The sequence below is a fragment of the Hemibagrus wyckioides genome, linkage group LG08 (genome assembly GCF_019097595.1).
Source record: "Hemibagrus wyckioides isolate EC202008001 linkage group LG08, SWU_Hwy_1.0, whole genome shotgun sequence".
NCBI lineage: Eukaryota > Metazoa > Chordata > Actinopteri > Siluriformes > Bagridae > Hemibagrus > Hemibagrus wyckioides.
The window spans coordinates 25,307,603-25,321,875 of NC_080717.1; the positions used below are offsets into that span (position 1 = coordinate 25,307,603).

Here is a 14,273-nt window from a genome sequence, read left to right on the forward strand (position 1 = left end):
TATAGAAATGTGGTCATTGTTCAGAAGGTTAAACGTCGGTTCGAATCTACAGACTCCCACTTTCTCGAACTACATTCGCTCGAATGCCTTCACTGCTCACACGCAGCTCGATACGTCGCCCTGGAGAGAAGCGGTTTCAGAGATGAGACTTAATCTAGTGTAACATGAGCCAGTCATTATGGCTGCACTCTGTATCTCTCTCCTGGGGCCACCTCTGCCTCTGCCCCTTCCCCTTCCCCTTTATCCCTCCTCTGTCTCCTCTTTAATCTAGTTTGTGGGGCTTTCGCATTCAGAGAAGATTAAACAGCTGTTTAGTGTTGAACTGGGAGCAGAAAACAGCAGAGTGAAGAGAAAAGAGAACAAGTGCTGAGAGCAGAACCGGTGTTCACACAGTAGATCAGGTGTAGGACCGGATTAATGTTCACACTCACACACGGAATTACTGATAACAATCCATAGAAATATCACTCATCTTACTTCATCCTGGATCAAACTTCACAGTTAAAAAATGATCGTCATGCTTTCTCTTAAATAACATCATTTACGTTCGTCAACGTTTTTATTAGATAACGTGTACGGAAGGAGTCTCCAGTGTCAGAGCTCAGCACTTATAGTTTATACTAGTTAAAAAATAAAGACAGGTAGGAGAAGGCTCGTCAACATGTACGTTTCACAGACATTCCACATTCCACAGCAAAGTTTTAGTATAAGAGGAATAAAACACACGCAAGTGCAATTCATCATCAATTATAAATTTAGCATTCGTAAAACTGAAGTAACCGTAAACTAGTAACAAAGTATGTAGCAGTTCAATCAAAAAATCCATATAAATTAGCAACAATTCCATTACAGATACTGTAGCCATCATCAGTGAGGTGTGAGTTACTTTGTGAAGGGATATAAAGGGTTTGAGTCCATGGTTTGTTTGTTTGTGTGTCCTAAACTTGTGCTATGAATGTTGTCAGTTAACTGAAGCGAGAAGAAAAAAACAGCCCCGGGATTGTTATAGAGGCAAAACCAAGGAGGCAAAATGTTTCTCAACATTGAAACTCAGACTGTATACAAAATACAGGTGTCACGAGATTTCGGCGGTTTGCTCCACGGCTCTGCGGCTCCGCTCCGTTGAAATCGACTCGATGGTGAAAACAAATGGCGGTGAATAGAAACAAGCTGACAGAACAGGTCATAAATCTCAGAAGGTCTCGGACCGTCACGTTACGTGATTAGAGGCGACCCTAATGCGACGCGGCCACAAGACGGGCCATCCGTCATCGTTATTGACGTCTTAATGCTCGGACCTGGGACAGACGGACCCCACGTCATATCGCTCGATAAACGTGAGAGAAAGGAAAGAGATAACAGGATCTCATCCGACGATTAAAAAGGGCATGCTGACCGTTACACTGACACTGGGGACTCCTTCCATAAATATTAAGTAAACATCTCTTACATATCAACATTGCTTAATGTTTACGCAGACTCAGTGAACGAGCTGTTACTGTGGAAACGCTGTATTAATATACGAGAATCGACTCTCTATGGGGTAGGACGTGGTGTGAAACAGAACATGCTTGTACATTGTGGTGCACACACACACACACACACATACTCACGATTTAGAGACTTGACCGCGCAGTGCTGTTTCTGGCCGTCTGACTCCAGCAGGGTTCCGTGGAAAACACAGCCGAAGTGTCCTGCATTCACAAAGAGGGGAAGAGAAAAAGCAAGCCTTAGTGCATCAATCTATCAGAGGTTCTGCACCACGTCGATTTCATTCAGCTTTTTTTCACAGCACCGAACAATGAGGAATCCCCAAAGCTGCTGAAGTGTGGACAGCGCAACAATGCACTGGGAATATTCCTGTTTCCTTCATTCCCTCCGTTTCTCTCTCTGCATCGCCATCTGAGAGGAAATTTTCCCATAATGGATTTGCATGCAATGTGCTCGGAGCTTAAATGGCGTTATTGTGAAGCCGACTGATTTTACGCTCTGAACAACAACAACAAAAAAAACTCAAACTTTTTCCGCTCAGACCCGAGCAGCGTTCCACTGCGGTTTCTAATCCGTTTAACTTCGGAAACTCGGTGTGACCTGTTACGGACAAATCAAAGTTTTTCTTGACCACTTCTGACAAAAAAGCATCAACGTTGAACGGATAACAGCATGAAGGCAAGTCCGGTTATACATCTATCTACGCCTGGAGAAATAAATAAAACTTCTCAGCTCAGGAAATTACCCACAATCCTTCACTGTTTTCACTTGATTAATGTTTTTGGCTGCAGTATTTTCTCTCTATTTCCTTAGTACAGGCAGCAATAGTGTTCCAAATTGTCTCGCTCTGTTCAAAAGTCCATTTTACGAAGCCAATTCAAACAGATTCACAGATTTTCTGTATTTACACACAATACTGTTTTTCATGGCTACACTATGTGCCTTCATCTCCTCAACACTTCCTTCATATCGGAGTCTAAAACTCAGGTTTAAGAACGAAATCAGATTCAGCCCTGCGGTGTAAACAAAGTCAGCTCGAGTGAACTGTCAGTGGATTAATAAACACAGAGCTGTGTTTCCTGGTTCTCGATCTCCTGACTTATTTGCTCACCAGGTTTTATCTGGTTCAGGCTTGATGAGTGAAACTGAGGGCAGAAAAGGTCGTGGTCCTTCATGAGCAGGACTGCTTCAGATGAATCAGGAGTCAGAACCAGAGTCAAACTTTAGGGATTGGGTGAGTTGCTATTGGGTTTGGTTTCAGACTGTGTATAATTAAAGGAACCAAAAAAAAAAGAGAAATGGACTGAAGGCAACACTAAGTGAATTTCTCAAGTCGTTTTGTTTGTTTTTTCTCTCTTTATGTGTCAAAATCGTCCAAAATCTTCCGAAATTGTGGCACAGCTACATCTCTGTCCTTTGAATCAGTTTAGCAAACTCATGTAAATAAAAACACATGTCTGTTTGATTCAGTCCTGCGAGTGAATCGATTCAGAGTCGATTCGTTTTCTCACTGGAGTTCGAGTTTGCTCGGACGCGAGTCTCTCAGACAAACTAAACATCTGTTGATGTATAAAAATGACCTGCTTATTCACACTGTACAGCGTGATGCTCCATCCTGTCTCTCTTTTGAGTCTGACAGAGGTTAGATTAGGTGCAGAGTTTTCTCTAACACAGACCAGTAAAGGTGGAGCTGTTTTGAGGTCGGTGTGTGTTTGTGTTAAAATAATAGTGTTTAAAGGAGTGTTTAAAGTAATCTCTCCTCTGAGCTGCTATCACGTCCCCCCAGATGCCAGCCGAGTCAGATTACCACACGGAGACTCGAGACAGAGCAACAATGAGACGGGAATTTAAAACGGGAACAAATCACCACACCGAGCACCCCCACACTCACACTGCACTAAAACTTACTCAACCACACACACACGTATACACACGTATACACACAGAGCAGGGCTTTCCCAGAGGGGTTGCAGTGGGTTTTAGAGAATTCTGGGTAAGGCTAAGAATGGGAATGAGAACCCGACAGTAAATCTGATCTGACCGCGTTCACACCCCCATCTTTACAACGCGAAGGCCAGAGGGCCGATTTAGCACGCAGACGTCCTGCAGTGTCGCTCCGATTCGACACGTTTTTTAAACGGCTTCAGATTCCTTAAAAGCTCCTTTTAAATTGACTGCATGAAAGTGCGCAATTTATGCACCATTAATTTAGGATATACCATTTCATACCCAGACATCAGTCATCGCTCGGCATTTTGTAGCATTAAGTGTGGAGAATTGTTAGTGTGTTAATGCAGAAAATACGGCAAAGTGAGTCTGTGTAGATTTATGATAATCTATAGCGATGGCTAAGAGATATTTGGCATATTAGGTTTCAGTAACACAGACAATCAAAAAGTATATGAGAAAATTAATAACATGTCTTTAAACATTTCAGACATGTGAACCGTTTTGCTCTGGCCTTAAGTGTGCTCTAAACATTGTATTTTATTTTTTTATTCCATTACCTGTTTTGTGCCGACCAGCAACAACCTTTTGCTTTTGCGTTGAATGTTGTTTCTTTCTTTTTCTTTCTTTTTTTTTTGTGTGTGTGTGTGTGCAACATCATAATTATTTATTTATTTATTTATTTATTTATTTATTTATTTATTTATTTAAGCTTAAAGACAACAAAAGAATTCCTGATTTGTGAGCAAATAAAAAAAAAATAATAATAATTTAAATAAATAATTATAAGTAATTTATATGTATAAATAATTTATATATATGTAATAATAATTAAATAAATAAATGAAATAAATAAAAAACAATTCCAAGAATTTGCATGGAATTAAAATAGAAATCTTTTAAAGGTGTTAATAAATTTAAGACAAATTTTGGAGAGAAAATATTATCATTTTTTAAAATTATGATTTTTTAAAATGATTTCCTTCTCGATTTACTGTGTACATTTTATAGAACCAATTTTTTAGGGCACCACTGTTTTTTTTTCCCTTTTCCTTGAAATGACGTTTTTGTAGCAAAGTTGCGAAAAGAAAAATTTTTCACTTCAGAGCCAGGGCGATGCAAACTTTGGCACAGAACGAGTGACGTGATTAATGCATACAGTATGTGGTCGATTGTTGAAAATCTTTAGCGTGTCGTCTCACCTCTCCCGATAATTTCGTTAACGTGTAAGAGCAGGTCTTCCCTGGCGATGACGACATGCTGCACCTCTTTCAGCAGCTCAGGGTGGAGGCAGCTCAGATCCACGGGGGCAGAACCGGGCAGGAGGGGAGAAGACAGGTCTCCTTCTGCCCCCAGAACGGAGGACAGGTCCACGCGCGCGTGGACGTACGGTGAAGGACGACACGTCTCGCTCGGAGACATCGGCAGGCTCTGGTCTGAGAAGGGACGGGGTCAAAAGGTCAAGAGGTCAATCACTGGCTCGCTAAAGCATAAAACTACAAGGGTCAGCTAAATGAGCTGAGTTGTCTAAGAGGTCAAGTAATTACAACAACTACAAAGGGAGAGGGGGTGAAACTCGAGACCTGGCTTTTTTTTTTTTTTACTGGTGAGAGGCTGAAAGAGAGAGTTTTTACTCCTTTGAGAAACGAGAGCAAGGGAGCATGCAAAGAGGAGGAGGAGGAGGAAGAGGAGGAGGATAAAAGTTTATCTGCTCAGGCTGTAGAAGAATCCCTGCTGTAGCAACATGAAAAAAAAAAAGTTTTACTTTAAGCAGGAAGCAGCAAAGGCAGCAAAACGTACCCTCAAGCAAAGTGGTTCTATAGTCCAGAGACTCGTGAGACACCAATTCGTTAGTGGGACTGACACTCCTCGCGTTTGCCAGCATGTCCAAGTGTGGAATGTGTGCACGGCCGTCATACCAAACCATCCCCTCAGTTAAATCTACGCAGATAGATAGATAGATAGATAGATAGATAGACAGACAGACAGACAGATAGATAGATAGATAGATAGATAGATAGATAGATAGATAGATAGATAGATAGATAGATAGATAGATAGATAGATAGATAGATAGAGACAGAGAGAGAGAGAGAGAGAGAGAGAGAGAGAGAGAGAAAGTTCGTTTTAAAAGAAAACGAGGACAGGCCGCTTCCCCATGTGCTCCTGCATTATCAGTCTAGTGTAACCCAGAAACTTCTCTCTTCTCTTCTCTTCTCTCTCTCTCTCTCTCTCTCTCTCGGGACAACATATGCTATTATTAAAGCATCTCCCTATTAATCTCAATCTCCAACAACAAGCACGGCCGGAGAATCTCACATGATGGCGTGAATACGTACCGTCGATGTGCTTCTTCCTCTTGATCCAGGCGAAGAGCGCGAGCAATAGGAGCAGCAGGATGGACACACACACCACGCCGCCGATCAGCGGACTGTAGTCCTGCTCCTGAGCCAAAACCACTCGGCCCAGGTTGATCGAGGATGAGGCCTGCTTCCACTGCAAAATACACGCGCAATAATGATAAAACATCGGAAAAAGCGAATACTGTAGAACAAATTTGTAAAGAAGGCCCAGTTGTTAGACTCCGCCTCTTTCCTTGGCGATGTACCTCGTTAGCGCATCCCCTTTCCTTTGCACTGATAAAGTCTCGGGTTTAAATGGAAAAAATGTGAACTCGAACCTCAGGTTATTAAATCAGAATCACATGCAGCTTTTTCGAGAAGAGGAAACGGTTTAAACATCATGCCTTTGAGTGCAGAAGCATGTTCTTCTTCCACTTTAGCTATTTCTAGTGAAGTATTCCTTAAGTTGTTTATGTAAATGATGAAGTGGAGCGAGCAGCAGATAAGAGCTAGAAGAGGTATAAGAGGTAAGTAAGAGCTTGAGAATAAAGATAAGTGTGGTGTACGTTCACTGCTATAAATCTGCTACACTTTCAGCTCGGCTGTTAAGCTCGAACTCCTCTCCTGCAGAGCCGCAGTCTGCGTGTTTAAACATCCGCCATAGCTTTAAAACCCACTTCAATCAGTGCCTTAAATCATGTGAAAAAATATTTCTTCTGATGGGAACTTCAGTGAAAACGCTGCATAAACATGTTAAAAAAACATTTCTGTACGATATTCATTTAACATTTTCTGTAAGGAGTCTCCAGCATCAGAGGTGAAGCTGTAACCTAAAGTTTTCCGACATCTTCGTGGTTTTTTCCCCGTAACAGCTGCGTTTGTTTTCCATTTTTAACTCGAGAGAGAAAGAATATGAGGTTGATGAGGAAACCACTGTTTATAGCTACTATAACATAAGAACTAACTTGCAGTTACAGATGTTCCACGACATTACATGTAACTATAAACGGATATAAAAAATGACGTGTCATTATCGTGATTCAATAAATAACTCGAAGGTGTCCGCTGGCGTAGAAGCGTAGTGCTCTTTTTAATAATCTGTATGACAGAAATTCTCTTAAAATACAGTATAGCTGGAACAGGAAGGAAGATATTGAAAAAAAACTATTTAAGACATCTGACCCTTTTGACCTCGCTGTGACCTTCACCCTGTCTCCAAAATCGAATATGTTGATCGATAGAAATCTCAGAAACGACGGACCTGAAATCACGACGCGTCGGACACCTAGTGGTTTAAAAAAAGGGCAATCGTGAACAATTTGCTGCGGTATAAAAGGAATAAAACAGCGTCAGGATGTGCTTTTAAAAGAAAATAATCATCTCCGGGTTAGTAACGTTGATAACATCTAACTGGGTTTTATCACACCACCACACTGTGGACTGATTTCATGATGTTACAGTAGAAGAAAATGTGATTTCTCTCCTCCTCTATATGAAGAGGAAGCTCAGAAATAATTCCAAGCGGTCAAGAAGCACACACTCTCACAGGAAATTGGATTAGAGTCGAGACGGTTATTGAGTTTAGGCTGAGGCGTGTGTTTTCTCACACCGAGGTCAGATTAGCGGCCGATGCGACGCCCAGTCTGCGCTCAGCTCTCCGTCTATGGCACGAGGAGCCATGCCGTACAGGAAATACTCGCCGTCTTATCAGTGTGGTTCATAAAACAACCACAAAGAGCCCGTGGAGGAAAAATTAATTTCTAATATCCCACCTCGTCGGAGAGAGATGAACTGAAGGAACGGCGATAAAGAGAGGAACGGGGGAATGGTGTGTGTCTCTCACCTCCACCTCCAGCTCTCTGGTGGCGCTCTGGAGCTCGGAGGGTACCGTGCACTCCAGTGTGTTTCCCACCAGGGCTACGCTCTCGCAGGAGCGATTGGACACTCGTAGCACCTCTCCCTTCACCGCTTCTACGTCCACACGAGGGACCTGTGTGCATGGAGAAAGGAGAAAAAACACACAGATTTAATCGCTGATGCATTAACAGGTCATTAAACGGCGTTTCCTGGAACGTTTCCAGGAACGATTAAGATTATTAACCTTGATTCATATTAAATATAATATCTACAGCACTTGTGCTTCCTTTCACTCTCAGGATGAATTGAGGCTTGATAAAGTAAATCCCCTGACTACTGAGAATCCTTTCTTTTTTTTTCCTTTTGTCCATTTTTCAATCCATGCAGTAAATTCAAACTGTTTAACTTTCACACACGTGTGATTTACTGCAGCCTGAAAAGCTACAACAGTGAACAGTGTCTCTGTGTAAAAATCAATACAGTCCAAGAGCAAGTTTATCATTTCAACAGATTTCTACAAGTTTTACAACTTTATACTTCAGCTGAAAGTTTTCCAGGGTTCGCTGTTACTCTGACGGGAATCAGAGTATTTATTTATTTATTTATTACTCTCTGTATTTTGCATGAAAATTCATACTTCATTTATTTTCCAGAGAGAGAGAGAGAGAGAGAAGGAGAGACAAAAAGAGAAAGAGAGAGGGGAGTCACTGAAAAAAGACAGAAAGCAAGAGAGAAGTAGAGACAAACAGATAGACTGACAGACAGACAAACGGGCGGACAGTCAGACAGACAGAAAGAGAGAGAGTGAGAAAAGGAGAGACAAACGGACAAAGAGAAAGTGGGACAGAAAGAAAGACACAAAGCAAAAGAGAAGGACAAAGAGAGAGAGAGAGAGAGAGAGAAAGAGGGGGTGGGGAACATACAGAGAGACAGACAGATAGAGTGACAGACAGATAGACAGACAGACACACAGACAGAGAAAGAGAGAGAGGGAGAAAAAAACAAGACAAACAGAGAAAGAGAGGGGGATACAGAAAGAAAGACAGAACGCAACAGAGTGAGGGGCAAACACACACACACACAGAGAGAAAGAGAGAGAGATAGAGAGAGAGAGAGAGAGAGAGAGAGAGAGAGAGAGACATACAGACAGTCAGACAGACAGACAGACAGAGAAAGAGGGAGGGAGAAAAAACAAGACAAACAGAGAAAGAGAGGGGGATACAGAAAGAAAGACAGAACGCAACAGAGTGAGGGGCAAACACACACACACACACACAGAGAAAGAGAGAGAGAGAGAGAGAGAGAGAGAGAGAGAGAGAGAGAGAGACATACAGACAGACAGACAGACAGACAGACAGACAGAGAAAGAGGGAGGGAGAAAAGGAGAGACAAACAGAATAAGAGAGAGAGAGAGAGAGACAGTCAGCCAGAGAGAGAGAAAGAAGGAGATAAACAGAGAAAAGAAAGGGGGAAGAGAACGCAAGGGAGAATGAGAGACAAACTGAGAGAGACATAGCGAGAGGGAACGAGAGAGAGAGAGAGAGAGAGAGAGAGCAGAAGGCAATAAAGAGAGTGATCACATTCTTTGCATGACAGCCTGGGCTTTGCAGATTGGACACACTGTTCACTCCTGCACCTGTTCCCATACACTAACAATCAGCCAGCGACCCGATAGGGAACAGACACACACACACACACACACACACACACAGATTTCTGGACAGACCTCCAGAAACTCGCAGAGTTTTTTATTTCCCAGCATTCAGCCCTGCTGCAGATCAGAATGTATTTTTCTGTGTTAATGGTTTTCTGAAGCTCATGAAGGAGCTCGGAGGTTCTGCTGCTGCTCCACTGATTCAGTCTCCTGATCTGTTCTGCTCCATTTACAATCTCTCACATGCCGCTCGCGCTGCCAACTTCTATTTTCATTACTATTGAAAAACAACAGCAACAGCAAAAAAAAAAAAAAACACGGACCACCATGAAGACAAACAAACAAACTGCATGGGAACGAGAGCACACAAACTGCCTCCAGGGGCAGAATGAAGGAGGAGTGCTTCAGTCCGCGTCATCGTTAAACATGACCGGCAAACGCGTCCTAAATAGCCGCAAAATTGGAGGAACTAAAGATTATTTTTGTTTTCAAAAAAAGAACAAAATGAGCTGAACAAATTTACATTGTTTACACTTCATGGTTCAAGTGCATTATTCATCTTCAGAACATTACAGAAGACAAAATTCCAATAAAAAGAAAATAAAAAAGAAATACCAATAAAAAGAAATATACACAAATTTTCAGCTTGAATATATATATTTCATGTATATAAAAATATACATATATAATTATATTATAATCTCAAAATATATAATAAAATAGATATTTTTTGTGCAGTGTAAAAAAATAGTTTTGACTTTGGCTGGGACACACGTTTTATTTTTTTAATTATTATTTGTTTGTTTGTAAATAAACTGTAGTGTTTATTAAAAAAATATAATAAAATTAAACTAAATTAAATTAATTAAATAAATAAACAAACAAACAAACAAACAAACAAACAAATAAATAAATAAATAAATGTTCTTTATTGGTTACTGAGGTTAAGGTTAGTTTCTGATATTAGGTGCAGCATCGCATTAATTAGCTGAGAGATCTTCACAAAGACAGTAATGTGTGTGTGTGTGTGTGTGTGTGTCTAAAAGTAATGCAGTAAACATGGAGAGTATTTGATTCTGGGGTCTCACAAAAAAAAGTAAGTGCACGACCCCCTCAACAGCTGCACTTAACTAGTGAGTGGCAGATCAGTACACACACACACACATACACACACACATACTCACAAACCCTCCTGTGTTTCATTGTTCGAATGTTCGTTTTTTCACCCTGTTTCCGTTGCTAATGCGAAGGATCTCACCATTAATGTGTCAAAGGCTGGAAGCCTGAGGATCTGCGAACAATACGAGAGATGGAGGGAATACGCAGGTCAGATGGTCAGCTGCTCCGCAATAGGAAACCAACTCTGTGTCCTGTTTGGTCTCAGTATTATTTCCTTCCACTTCACTGAGTGCAAAGAATCACAGAGGTTTCGTGTGTGGACTGCGGGGTCCAAAACATTGACATAAATATTCAATATTTTCACCACTCTTTATTTAGCACTCGTTCTAGATCTCTGATCTGTGATACTGAAGACTTAACCAAGTTTTATTTTTCTTGAGATCGTCATGATCTACACGTTAAACTTCTGGAGTCTGTCAGCTCCAGTTCACGCTGTCAATAAAGCAAAATAGTAATAGTGTGTGTGTGTGTGTTCATATGTGTGTGCAGAGAGAGAGAGAGAGAGAGAGAGAGAGAGACCACCTTAGACCGTGTGTGTGTGTGTTCATATGTGTGTGCAGAGAGAGAGAGAGAGAGAGAGAGAGAGTCTCTCAGACTTTAATCTCTACCTTAGAATGTGTGTGTATGTGTGTGTGTGTGTGCAGAGAGAGAGAGAGGGACTGAGAGAGAGAGAGAGAGAGAGAGAGAGAGTCTCTCAGACTTTAATCTCCACCTTAGAATGTGTGTGTATGTGTGTGTGTGTGTGTGTGTGTGCAGAGAGAGAGAGGGACTGAGAGAGAGAGAGAGAGAGAGAGAGAGAGTCTCTCAGACTTTAATCTCCACCTTAGAATGTGTGTGTATGTGTGTGTGTGTGTGCAGAGAGAGAGAGAGGGACTGAGAGAGAGAGTCTCTCAGACTTTAATCTCCACCTTAGAATGTGTGTGTATGTGTGTGTGTGTGTGTGTGTGTGCAGAGAGAGAGAGAGAGAGAGAGAGAGAGTCTCTCAGACTTTAATCTCCACCTTAGAATGTGTGTGTATGTGTGTGTGTGTGTGTGTGCAGAGAGAGAGAGAGAGAGAGAGAGAGAGTCTCTCAGACTTTAATCTCCACCTTAGAATGTGTGTGTGTGTGTGTGTGCAGAGAGAGAGAGAGGGACTGAGAGAGAGAGAGAGAGAGAGTCTCTCAGACTTTAATCTCCACCTTAGAATGTGTGTGTATGTGTGTGTGTGTGCAGAGAGAGAGAGAGAGAGAGAGAGAGAGAGTCTCTCAGACTTTAATCTCCACCTTAGAATGTGTGTGTGTGTGTGTGTGTGTGCAGAGAGAGAGAGAGAGAGAGAGAGAGAGTCTCTCAGACTTTAAGCTCCACCTTAGACTGTGTGTGTGTGTGTGTGTGTAGCTCTCGTACCTTAATCTCCAGCACACTCTTGCTGCCTCTGGGAGTGAGTGTGGGTTTCTGAAACTCATCAAACTTCGGGTCCTCCACGTAGGTCAAGTCGTACTGGCGCGTCGAGAAGCCGTCGAGAACGAACTTCATCTTGGTGGCCACTGGGGGACGAACATTCAGGCCCTTCAGTGATGGAGTGATGCACACGATGGCCAGCTTGTCTTCACTCTGTGTGCAGGTCTGAAACACAAGCAACAACATCACACTCACAATCTCACAATCACACAATCAAGCAACTTACCGCTGCAACATAAGGGGATTTCCTCAAAAAAAAGGGGCGGGAGCAAAAGTATTGGAACAAATCGTCTTAAAGGGAATGAGTATAAATTAGAATTAATGTTTGGTTGAAATTTCTTACTTGCGACAATAGCATTGCACCAGCGACTCGGTCACAGATAGATAGATAGATAGATAGATAGATAGATAGATAGATAGATAGATAGATAGATAGATAGATAGACTTTATTGATCCCATGCGGGAAATTCTTGTGTTACAGCAGCATATCACTACCAGACTGCTGTATTTTGTTATTTGTGATGCTTTTTTCCGAGTTTGTATCATCCGTGTTTGAGCCCGACATGCAGGAAACTCATCCAGAATGCAGATGTACCGTGTGTCTGCACTCGGCTCAACCCTGATGTTTATAAACTCGCTCTAAAGCACACTGTTGTCAGATTACACGCCTCATTTACAACTGAAAGTGTCCTGGCAGAGCAAACGCTCCTGAACAAACCACTCTGATGTGACACTTTGATATAATCCTATACCTCCTTAGTGAGTCTCAGGATGACGCTCAGGATTCTTCTAGAATAAAAGTTAAGAAAAGTTACGAAATGACGCAAACTGCACTACAGTGGAACCAGATGGAAATCCCATCTTGTGTGCATTCACAATCTTTTAAAAAAAAAGTGCCTTTAGAGACTTGTGCTCTTTAATATGTGTGAGTTATGATTTGGGGGCGTAGCAGATGCCTGGCAGCGTCTCCGACTCCGTCGTGCCTCCTGTCCACGCTACGCGTTCCTCCCTCCATGCTGGCTGTTAGCTTCATTCCTGTCATCTTCATGTCATATGTGATGAAAAAGAGTAAAAAGTTCTGCATTCTCGCCCTGTTTTTTTTTTTTTTTTGTCAGACACATCCTGAACAGCTTTGATGGGATTAGATGAAACGCTGCAGAGGTGATGATGGTCTTCCAAAGTAATCACAGTGTGGTGTTTCAGTCCTGATCTCTGCGTCTATTTTGGCTGAAAACACGCTTATCGCTGCGGTGGGTTGAAACTCCCCACAGGCCACCAGACTGCGGTAAATATTTACGCTCAGAAACACTGATGTAGCGTATTTATCTACCACACCAAAGAGACAAACATGACCCTGAGTGGAGAGTGGAACAGAAGGTTAGGTAAAGTCCACTAGCTGAAAATAGCTTCAAGGCTCAACAGTAGTTTTGTGTCAGATACTTTTGGATATTTTTTTATTTTTTTATTTAAACACGCTGCAACAAAATCTAAAATATTCATACACTATTTTAAACTCACTGACAAAAAAATTAACTTTTTTTTTTTTTAATCAAATGTGTAAATAAAAAATTTGTGGCTCAGTAAAATTATTTGCAAACAAGACTGAATAAATAAATTCAAATATTTATTTATTTATTTATTTATTTATTTTTACATGTAATTCTATTTCTTCATTTATTTATTTATTTATTTATTTAACATTTAATTTAATTATTTATATATTTATTTGTTTATTTATTTATGTATTTATTTATTATTATTATTAATAATAATAATAATTATTATTATTTTTACATTTGATTTAATTTTATTTATTTATTTATTATTTTTACATTTGATTTAATTTTATTTATCTATTTATTTATTATTTTTTACATTTGATTTAATTTTATCTATCTGATTTGCTGATTAGTTGTACTGTGCAATGAGTATCTATCTATCTATCTATCTATCTATCTATCTATCTATCTATCTATCTATCTATCTATCTATCTATCTATCTATCTATCTATCTATCTATCTATCTATCTATCTCTGAACTTTAAATATGATTCCTTTTTACATAGTTTAACCAAGCATGATAGTCTGTCTATCTATCTATCTATCTATCTATCTATCTATCTATCTATCTATCTATCTATCTATCTATCTATCTATCTATCTATCTATCCATTCATTTATTTTGTCAAGGATAAGCCGAATTCTCACTTCTTGATCTGTTGATTCATTCTTTCTAGTATGATGTCTGTTTAACGTTTATGGAAGGAGTCTCCAGTGTCAGAGGTAAAGCTGGTGTTCTGTCATCTTCACATTAAAAGTGAGAGGCTGTTTGGAGACCCTTCTCTGATTAGACAATAAACTGATT

At 40.6% G+C, this 14,273-nt stretch overlaps 1 protein-coding gene across 3 annotated transcripts in view; it reads right to left on the reverse strand.

Moving 5' to 3' along the window:
- The window catches only part of met (MET proto-oncogene, receptor tyrosine kinase), a 60,054-nt gene that overhangs the window by 6,165 nt on the left and 39,616 nt on the right, over positions 1–14,273 (reverse strand). Inside the window, exons 11-17 of one of the 3 annotated variants that reach the window (XM_058396847.1) lie at positions 11,854–12,072; positions 10,550–10,582; positions 7,624–7,770; positions 5,778–5,934; positions 5,239–5,379; positions 4,641–4,874; positions 1,614–1,694 (exon numbers count right to left, since the gene is read on the reverse strand). In XM_058396847.1, coding sequence (XP_058252830.1) covers positions 1,614–1,694; positions 4,641–4,874; positions 5,239–5,379; positions 5,778–5,934; positions 7,624–7,770; positions 10,550–10,582; positions 11,854–12,072 — 1,012 coding nt within the window. The remainder of the gene's footprint in view (positions 1–1,613; positions 1,695–4,640; positions 4,875–5,238; positions 5,380–5,777; positions 5,935–7,623; positions 7,771–10,549; positions 10,583–11,853; positions 12,073–14,273) is intronic. The other 2 variants (XM_058396850.1, XM_058396848.1) reach the window with 2 other exon arrangements.